The sequence below is a fragment of the Agrilus planipennis genome, unplaced genomic scaffold, assembly GCF_000699045.2.
Source record: "Agrilus planipennis isolate EAB-ADULT unplaced genomic scaffold, Apla_2.0 scaffold61, whole genome shotgun sequence".
NCBI classification, from domain to species: Eukaryota; Metazoa; Arthropoda; class Insecta; order Coleoptera; family Buprestidae; genus Agrilus; species Agrilus planipennis.
The window spans coordinates 662,599-672,902 of NW_020438922.1; the positions used below are offsets into that span (position 1 = coordinate 662,599).

At 33.2% G+C, this 10,304-nt stretch overlaps 1 protein-coding gene across 1 annotated transcript in view; it reads left to right on the top strand.

Annotated features, from left to right (window-relative positions):
* LOC108732738 overlaps positions 1-7,059 on the top strand; it is a 13,194-nt gene extending 6,135 nt beyond the window's left edge. The window contains exon 2 of the mRNA XM_025973847.1: positions 6,640-7,059. Coding sequence (XP_025829632.1) covers positions 6,640-6,970 — 331 coding nt within the window. The 3' untranslated portion in view covers positions 6,971-7,059. The remainder of the gene's footprint in view (positions 1-6,639) is intronic.
* The last annotated feature ends 3,245 nt before the right edge of the window (positions 7,060-10,304 follow it).

Consider the following 10,304-nt stretch of genomic DNA (forward strand, 5'->3'; position numbering starts at 1 on the left):
ACAAAGTTTAGAAACATAGAAACGAAACAACTTTAAACCTATATAAACTTAAATCTATTAAAAATCTGCCCCCCTAGGAAAACTGTTGGTACGCCCATGGTCGCGAAATGCGTAAATTACTTTATAGCAAGTTCTTAAAGTGCAAGTAAAAAATGGATCTTGTGCAACATACCCGGAAGAGAAGTATTTAAAAATGATTTTAAAAAACTGCTTTAATTTTGTCACTACCACTTTCTTAAGTTGTAGTGTGAACATTAGTTTCTTTCATGGATTTTAGACTAAATCCGAATGATTGTTGTTTAAAATCCAGTTTGATATTCTATATACAGATGCATCGCTTAGATATGGAGCAGCTTTCAACACATTTGATTGTGACTCTTTTTTGAATACTTATCAGTTAGAATTTGTTAATAATATTTAGTTCTGCTTCTAAAAAAGACAGCTAGTGTTACTTCATACAATTTATAAAGTTCGTAATATAAATTTGTTATTATTAAAATTTGAATAATAATAATTAATATATGTATAAAGTAGTAATAAAGTGCAATGATTAATTATTATAAAATAGAATGTTTTAGATGTTTAAACCTTTGCTGTAAGATAATATAATCATTTTTCATTCATTTTTCGCGTGACGCAATTTTGCTTTTTTTTATAAATATAAAATATTTAAAATTTGCGATTGGCAAATAAACATTCAAGAAGAATATGCAATCAAAGTAGACAATGCTAGATGGATTAAAACCTTGTTCTATTGTATATTAGATGAATTTTCCGTGCTCTTGGTTTTTGGGGCAAAGGGCGTAGCTAGATAAGGACAAGGGGAGCACTACTCCCTCTGGAAAAGGCTCCGACTAGTTACGATATCGGCACAAAGTTTAGAAACATAGAAACGAAACAACTTTAAACCTATATAAACTTAAATCTATTAAAAATCTGCCCCCCTAGGAAAACTGTTGGTACGCCCATGGTCGCGAAATGCGTAAATTACTTTATAGCAAGTTCTTAAAGTGCAAGTAAAAAATGGATCTTGTGCAACATACCCGGAAGAGAAGTATTTAAAAATGATTTTAAAAAACTGCTTTAATTTTGTCACTACCACTTTCTTAAGTTGTAGTGTGAACATTAGTTTCTTTCATGGATTTTAGACTAAATCCGAATGATTGTTGTTTAAAAAATTCACAGGCTTCCCATCTTATTTTAATTTGTTCAAAAAAGTGATCTTTGTTGCTTCAATTTGTGTATCGTAAGTATTATGAGCATTATGATTTGTACCTATTACCGTTTGTGATTAGTGAATAAATTAACATTCCTTTTACTTGGAAATAATTAGATGTTGACGGTAACGAGACGAGAGTTTTAGACAAAAGACTTCGGAACTATGCTATTATTTAACATGTCTAAGGGATGAAACTGTCCATAAAAAAACATTTTTTTTCGGAAAGAAGAACCTTGTCGTAATTACCTAACCGAGTGAATCTCTGGGCCAGTCTCTGCTTAAAATTGGGACCAATTTCAATACCAGAAAGTTATTGTCCACAAGTCAATTTACGTTTATAAGTAAAAAAATCCGATCTAACGGGACTTGGATCTTGACGAAGGTCTTGTATATATACTAGAGTGGATGGATCGGCTTGCGCGTTTCGATGATTTAGGGAACTGAACCACCGGTTTAATCATAATGGGGGAGGGTTATTAATGCGAAATCAGACTAAGGCAAATCGTAGAAAGAGGGCAGCAGCCCTTTCAGTACTCAGGATAGCAGAGATTAGGAGGGTCGGTATAGCACTCTGATGCACAAAATTACCATTATAGAAGGCAACGGGAAATCATCATTATTATGATATCCCGAGTACAACAAACCGAAACTTAAATGATGACGCCCATTAGGGTAAAGCGCTTTGGATCTACTCGGGGATGTCATTAAGTGCAGTAGGGGAAGATGCAATATTTCACGAGTCGGAGCGTGGATTATTAACAACGAGGCAAGCAGAGAAGTTAGAGGATATGGAATGTTTTTGTTTTAGGCAAATATGAAGATTAGTTCAGGATAGGAAAAAGTGGAGCGGCGTGTCTAATTTTTTGTAGGACTGACGACTTTATGATAATGAAAAAGAACACTGAAATTATTATTTATTAGTAAATCGCATCGTTGCTAGAGAAGGTTATAAATGAAGAGGTATTAGAAAGAATAGGAGAACAGAGGACTCTATGGAAGTCAATATGAAATAGGCAAGATAGGTTGGTAAGACACCTTCTTAGGCATGAAGGTCTAGTAAGAGACATATTATAGGCAGAAACAGGAGTTAAGAGGACTAGAGGTAGACCTAGATTAGATTACTGTTCGCAAATAGTTAAGGATGTGGGATGTTTTAGTTTTGGGTAAATGCGAAAATTAGGTCATGATAAAATAGTAGTAAAGTATTTTTACTCATTATCAAAGTTTTATTGACGTGACTACGTCTTATAATTCGATGGAGCCGACTGCACGCACGAAAAAACATGACGCTCTGATGCGTTCCATTTAAGTGCAAGCGAGAGCGCGGAACGAGCGACAAAGAGGCACAATCGGCCTCCGCGTTCGGCAGCGTTCGACATCTGTCTCTCTCCTACTTGAGTGAGCGATGCGTCCGCGTGGACAGCTGCTATACAATAATACATTTCCATTTACCTCCTTCTCTATATCCATACAAAATATCTATCAAACAAATAAAATTAAAATTTTCTTTTGAAAAATGAAACCATTCCATCAGTATTTTCTTATGACGTTGTCACGTTCAACATTCGTAACAATAATAATAAAGGCAGGGTAAACTCTACGATAAAACTTGATCAAGATCAAGGAAAGTATAAGAAACAACGGAATTTTGCAAATGAAGTTGTTAACCCTGTTTTCTTTAGAATTTGAATTCAATTAAATGTGGAATTAGTTAGATATACTCAATTATTTCTTAGTTTCTATGAATCTATAACAGTAGAGAAATTTTCCTTTTATCACTTCCATTCAGGATAAAATTATGTATGTAGTATTGCTTTTACTTTTAATCTTATCTATGTATATATTAAGTATCCTAAAGCTCTAACATTAATCCTTTTTTTCACTCATTTGCAAATCTTGATTAATATATGGACTTTTTTACATAAAATTCTTGCACGAGATATTTATCTGTTTTTTAATATTAACATATGTAGAAAGTAGTAACCGGTAGAGTAAAAATGTTTTTAATTGCTTTTTTAAGAAGTGGTAACCTGTAAAGAAAAAATGTTTTTAATTGCTTGTATAAGAAGTGGTAATGTATAAAGAAAAAATGTTTTTAATTACTCGTTTGCAGTGTTACGCATGTATTAGTCGGTACGAACGGGGAATTTCAATCAATCATTGCATATTACGCATGTTTCGTAAAAGTGCATTTGAAAGTCAAGTTTTGGCCAGACCATGGAAGTTTTCACTGGGTAATGAAGAAATTGTAACAGTGAAGAAAGTGCATGTTTGATGTTGATATATCCGGCTTACATTAAATAAGGGTTGTGCAAGGCAAATTTCAACATAGATCTAAATCTACTGCTTAGTGGAATACGAAACAATATATGATTTACTATCCATAAGTTATTTTGAATCAGTAATTGTTAATTTACTTGTGTGGATCTACCATTAATTTCCTTAAAACTTTAACGTTTATCATTAAATATACCTTAATGTGGGTGAACCAAATGGTAAAACAGTCGGGTATTTAACAGTTATAGATTCGGTCTAGGGGTCTTACTATAGCCCCAAAAATACTTTGCGAACCCACTACAATCGTTAATCATGATAATCCTTAACGATTCTAAATCTAAAATTTGTAATCAATCAACTCTTCCACTAAATGTATAATTTTATAATCCTTTAAACCTCTAACCCTAAACAATTTTGATCCTATCCCTAGATTTCCGTAAAATCCTGAAGCAGTATCGCTCAATCTCTCACCGCAGAACTATTCGGGGAGTATATTTTCAAAAACAAAAACAGAATATCCTCATGATTCTCAAGGATGTTGTATACTTCCGGGTAACATTTGTAGGAACGTCTATATTGGCATTACTCAATGTACACCGCGGGAAGGTAACCATAATGTTGTGAAATGTACGTTACGAACAGTTTCATGGTAAGAGATTAAGCAACAACTATTGTTTCAGTATTTTGATTACGTGGATATAGGGTTATGGGGTCATAAGGTTTAAAGGCTAGGGGTTTAAAGATTTATGAAGTTGCTTGGCAACGGATTTTAAGTTTGAAATCGTTTGGGATTATCACAGTTAACGGTTTTAATGGGTTTTGATAAAGCTTTTTTTTGTGTGGCTGTGCTACCGTTTTCAATTAGTAGGTTGCATGGAAAGATGGGTTCAAGATAGGAAGAGGTGTGTGTCCAACCATTTGTCGGACTATAGACTAATATGATGATGACTCGATAATATTTGGGGCATCAGTTCTAAAGATTACAGAATTGTTTGGAGCCAAAAAACGATTCTGTTTGGATACTTAGCAAAAGTGATTTTGATTATTGATTACATCATTCAAAAGGTTACCACTGAGCTCCTTGACAATGACCCTGTTTTAAAAGTTACAAAACTCACAAACATGTTTCATGGTGAGAGATTAAGCAAAACTGTTTCAGTATTTTGATGTGGGGTCATGGTGTCATAAGGTTGTAGAGTTGGGAGTTTAAAGGACTATCAAGTGATATATTTAGAGGAAGAGGTGATTGGTTATGGGTTTTAGGTTTAAAATCGCTTGCAATTTTCATGATTAACGATTTTAGTGAGTTTTGAAGTGTTTTTGGAGGTTATGTCCAAACTCTGACATTCTGGGGTTAAATCGATTTGGATTCAGCGACCCCAAAAGCATACAATGTAAACAGACAGACCACAGGCCAATTTTTTTGTGTGGCTGTGTTATGTTTAATTGGTTAAAAGAAAAATATACTGATACTTAATTTTAAATAAGATTACACACTATTATTAATTCAATAGTTGTCTTCTCCAAAGTGGAGTTTTCCACACGGGCATTTTCATAAATTAATATTATAATAGTTTACCTACTTTTGTCATTATGTATGTCCCAAAACATGATGAAATTCAGTCTGTTACTTAATTGTATAATTAATTATTAGTTCTCATTTACCATTTTGTTAATATGACCAGTGTTTATAATATTATGTATGTTAAGATTTGAATTTACTGTCCAGGAGTAGGATTTTGTTTAGAGGCGCATCCAATTTTATTTTTAAATTCATATACAACTTAATACTAAACTATGTTTATGTAATATTGCAAAGCAAAAATACACTTTCCAACGCATATTTGTGTAAATGTATGTATACGTGTCGTCTGGTCTCGCGGAAAAAAACGAATTCCGTCAACAAACCTACATCCATGCGTACATATAAATTATACTGATATATATATATATATATGGTTGTGCCATGNCAATTCCACCCGCAACGCTGCACTCAATCAGCAGGCGATTACCACTATCAGCAGCATTTGCTTAGTATCTTTTTGCTCATGTAGTGTTTATTTGTCAGGTGTGAATCAGGGTGTTTATGTTAACAGTCAATCTCTTTCGTTCTTTTAACGTTTAAACCTTGTATGAGGCAATTCAATAAACTAATTCAGCAATACAACATCAATCATTGGCGTAGGTCAGAGTGACAATAATGTGACATGATAAGGGTTTCAACCATATCGCCGCTGTAGGGACGAAGACATCGATTTCAAAGAAGACAATCTCCAAAATAGTACACGCGAAATAGCAGAGAACGTTGATTCCTTTCGTATGATTGTTAGGCAAATTGTAAAGGACCAGTTGCTGCATCCTTATAATTTGCAGCGAGTACAAACCTTACTTGAAGCTGATTTTCAGCCATGAGTGGATTTGTGTTGGTGGTTTCGGACGAAACATGCTGCATAGCCAATTTTTGTTCTGTAGGATGTTGTTTACAGGCGAGTTTGCTTTACGCGGAACGGAATTTTGAGTGTTTATAGTAATCACTATTGGAGCGACGTAAATTCGCATGTCGTAGACTCTTAGCATTTGACTTTTTTGGAAAGTTTATTTAAAACCACCAGCAAAAGGGTAACTCGTCTTGGCAAAACCTCAATTGTGGTGTGGAAATCTGCCTTAATAAAATTACAATTGTGATTCCCATTTACCGATTAACACTTTTATTTCCTTTGTGTTCATGCATTTACGTAGTACTGAACTAAATTGTTTATGCTTATTTTAGACTTTCGATAATCGCAAAGTTTACATTTTCCATCCAAGTATTTGCAGAGTTTTTATTACATTACGAGCTTCGGTAGACACCTATGTGGCCAATTCACGCACAGGGCCGGCTTCGAATTGTAAATTATTGCGATTTTCTTAAAAAAAAATGTTTATTGCATCTAGTTTACACCCTTCAAAGCTTGGCACTTATTTCTTTTATACCCTGTATTTCGCGCGTTTTAATATTCTCCGAAGGTTGCTTGGAAATTGTCCTCCAACATTATAAATGAATTAAAAAAGTGTAATACAATTGTCATCGATTTAATTTTATCTCAAAATTGTGTAAAATGGGCAGTGAAGCTATAAGGTTAATTAAATCTTTTTGTTTTTAGTGTACGAGTGAGGCTTCACGTTCCAAAACATATAAAAACGATATACAAGACGAAAATAATCAAAGTTCCGGAGCACCATCACTACATTCACCATGAGAAAAAAGAAGAAGCGTTCGAGCCCTTGAAGATTCCACAATATCATCATTTCTTCCACGACGAAAACGAAAAGATTAAGCAAAAGCACCGATACAATCATCGTCACGACGAAAGCGATGAAGATGATAACAAAAAACTCACATTGGAGGAAGTAAGACTGATCTTAGAAAATGCCGGTAGATTAGCACGGTACAACAACTACAAACGTTACCACATAGATCCGAACAAAAAATGATGGGTCTCGCATTCGTTGCTTTAAAAAGAAACATTTGTTGATTGTTGTTTTTATTTTTTTTACGTTAAAATAATAATTTATTAAGATAGTACGTGTTTTTATTTCAATCTTTTCTGTCTTTTTATTATTCTATTGAATCGGAAATGAATGAAAGATTCTGAGAACTGAATAGGCACTCACTTATTAAAATTTAGGCATAAATTTTTTAAATATCAAATCGTTAGTACCAATGTTTATTAATTGGTTTGTATTTTTTATTGTAAATCATCATCCTCATCATCATTATCATAGGGTCGTCAGCCTGATGACTGGACAAGCACCTTTCCTGTTTCCTATGTCGAGCCATTCTTCGTATTTCCCTAAAACTATAACGTCACACATCTCTATTTGTGAGTAGTGACCTAATCACTGCCTTCGGTTACTCCTGTTTCCGCCTGTAATACAAAGCGTAAACCTGCCGAATGTGAGACCTCTCTTTAATACGAGACCTTTGAGTTTCTTCCAAAGAATGTACTATAACCTACTAATAAAAACCTACTGGAATTAGATCCCTGTATCGGAATAGTATCATAGGGAAGTTGACTGTGAATGAAATCGTTATTTGACATAACCGATTGTTATCATGGAATTCTGCAGAGTTCGGTATACCTTTTTGAGATCGAAAATACTATATTTTTCTTTACATAAATTAGCAAGTTGTCTAAACGTTTAGAGCAGGGGTGGCCAACTTTTCTGTCATAGGCGTAGTCTAAGGGGGAAGAAGGGGTGTGAAATACACACTATTTTATACACTGTGTTTCAATATAAAGGGCATTCCAGCGAGGTACGGGTAGATAAATAAAATAATTGTTCAAAACTATTTTTTATTTTTTAAATCACTTATTAAGTTTTCGAGATATAGGCGTATGAAGAAAATAAATTTCCAGACCTAACTTTTAATGCGTTGCCTAAAAAATTCGATTTTTCGACAGTTTTTAAAAATAGATTTTCACTAACTTAAAATGCAATTAAATTTTGTTATCAATTGCAATGTATAAGTTGTTGTATTATTTGTTTGAAAATATGACAAAGTTGTTATAAAAACGCACAGTCTAGGCTGATATTACTAGAATGTTTTGTCTTCTACAATCGCTTCAAAGTCTATGGTACATGGAATTCTTCCCTAGACATTGCGAGCGATCGACGATCGACCAAAATTGGCCTAGCGATCGACCGGTCGATTGCGATCGACTTGTTGACCATCCCTGGTCTAGAGTAGACATTTTCCTAATATGAGACCCTTATTGTCGTCTCAAAATGAGATCATACCATACATTAGAAGTCAGACCTAGTTGTGCTTTATAGAATGTGGACAATGAAGAAAAAAGTAATTTGGCAGAAGTTCCCATAACTGACATTTTATTTAATTCTCAGTTTCAAGATAATTCTGACAAAATGAATAAAGGGGACAGATACATTAATAAACCTCATGTTTTGTTTGAGTTGTTATCTGTTTTCAGAGCCAAATCGTTATACAAAATAAAAATGAGGTCTAATATTCGGCAGATCTATAACTAATCCTACATATTTCCAAAGATGAATTTTTTTTGTTACTTCCTCCTTTTTTATCCTTGATATATTGATCATCCTCCTACAATACTACATTTCAAACGCTTCTAACTCGCTAAATCCGAAAATGTGTTATGATCTTGAACCATGATTTGCTACTTTAGAGATTATTTCGGAAATTTTTGTAGGACATCAATGTAAGATCTTCAGCAATGCTTGCTGATCTTCGTTTTGATCTAGCTCCAAATGCAGATCTACGTAGTGTCTTTCATATTTTCCTAGTTTCCAGGGTATCCCATCATATATGTGAACTTTTATACAGTGGAGCATTGATCATTCCAGCTAATAGGTGACCGGGATAATTTGGATTAACCATATTTCGGATAACTGATCATTTTCGAAAAGAAAGATATTTAGGATTCATGATCGTAGTGTAACTTATAAGTAAATTTATTAATTTATTAGGAATACTTCTTCACAATCCCAGTAAAAGTACCTTAATATCTTTCGGTATTATTTAGGTTTTAGCAATTTGATGTACCTACTATTGTATATAATGTTACCCTTAATGTAACCAAAAAAAATTTATCTTCAATTAACAAAGATAAAATTTCGAATAACTTTGTGGAAACGCTAGATATCTCTGAAAGAATTTCTTAAAATTCCTTGACGTTTCTTGTCTGTCTTTTCTGTCTTCTTGAAGTTGTGGATTTCTTTTCTGATTGCACTTATAGATACCTATTCGCACTCCATGCAATATGGATAAAGTAAGGGATTTACCCAATTACCATTTTAGATATTATTCCATTAATTATATCATTATAGAGTGGTCATCGTCGATGTTCAGGTCCGTCATATCGTAAGAAAAGCCGTGGATTTTGGAAAATGTTTGCCGCTGTTGTTTCAACGTTTCGTTCACTTGGATGAAACAGGGATTTAGCCATGGAAGTAATTTTTCGTTAGAATGTAGTAAATGTAACTGATGCAAAATTTGTTTGAAAGGGTATGATTATATTATATACTTATCTTGTATACTGTGACACCCTCTAGATTATTGTAAATGTGGCACCCTCATATATAACATGAAGTATATAGATCCTCATGTATTATGTTAGAAGGCGGAAAGTGTATCTAAGGAATGACTTTGTACACTATTACAAATGTGTTGTTTGATGGGGTGGGAGATAGAAGTAAAGGCAACCTAACCAGGTCGTAACCTAATCTAACCTAATTTGCTACAGTAAAAATCTTTTGAAATTATTTTTTGATTCAAGGATGGCGCCACACGTAAAAGATCATAATCTCATTTAGAAATAATGTGGAACTCCATGATGGGTGCAAATTTGGGTACCATACTTACATTAATTATACAATATGGGTGTCTAAAGTATAAGTATACGTATGTATGTATAAATACATATGCGAAGAGATGCAGAATACTATGTAATACTTCCTCCATTAGAAATTATAAGAATTATAGAATTACATATGAATAAATTAAACCCAAAGTAAGTTTGATATTCTATATACAGATGCATCGCTTAGATATGGAGCAGCTTTCAACACATTTGATTGTGACTCTTTTTTGAATACTTATCAGTTAGAATTTGTTAATAATATTTAGTTCTGCTTCTAAAAAAGACAGCTAGTGTTACTTCATACAATTTATAAAGTTCGTAATATAAATTTGTTATTATTAAAATTTGAATAATAATAATTAATATATGTATAAAGTAGTAATAAAGTGCAATGATTAATTATTATAAAATAGAATGTTTTAGATGTT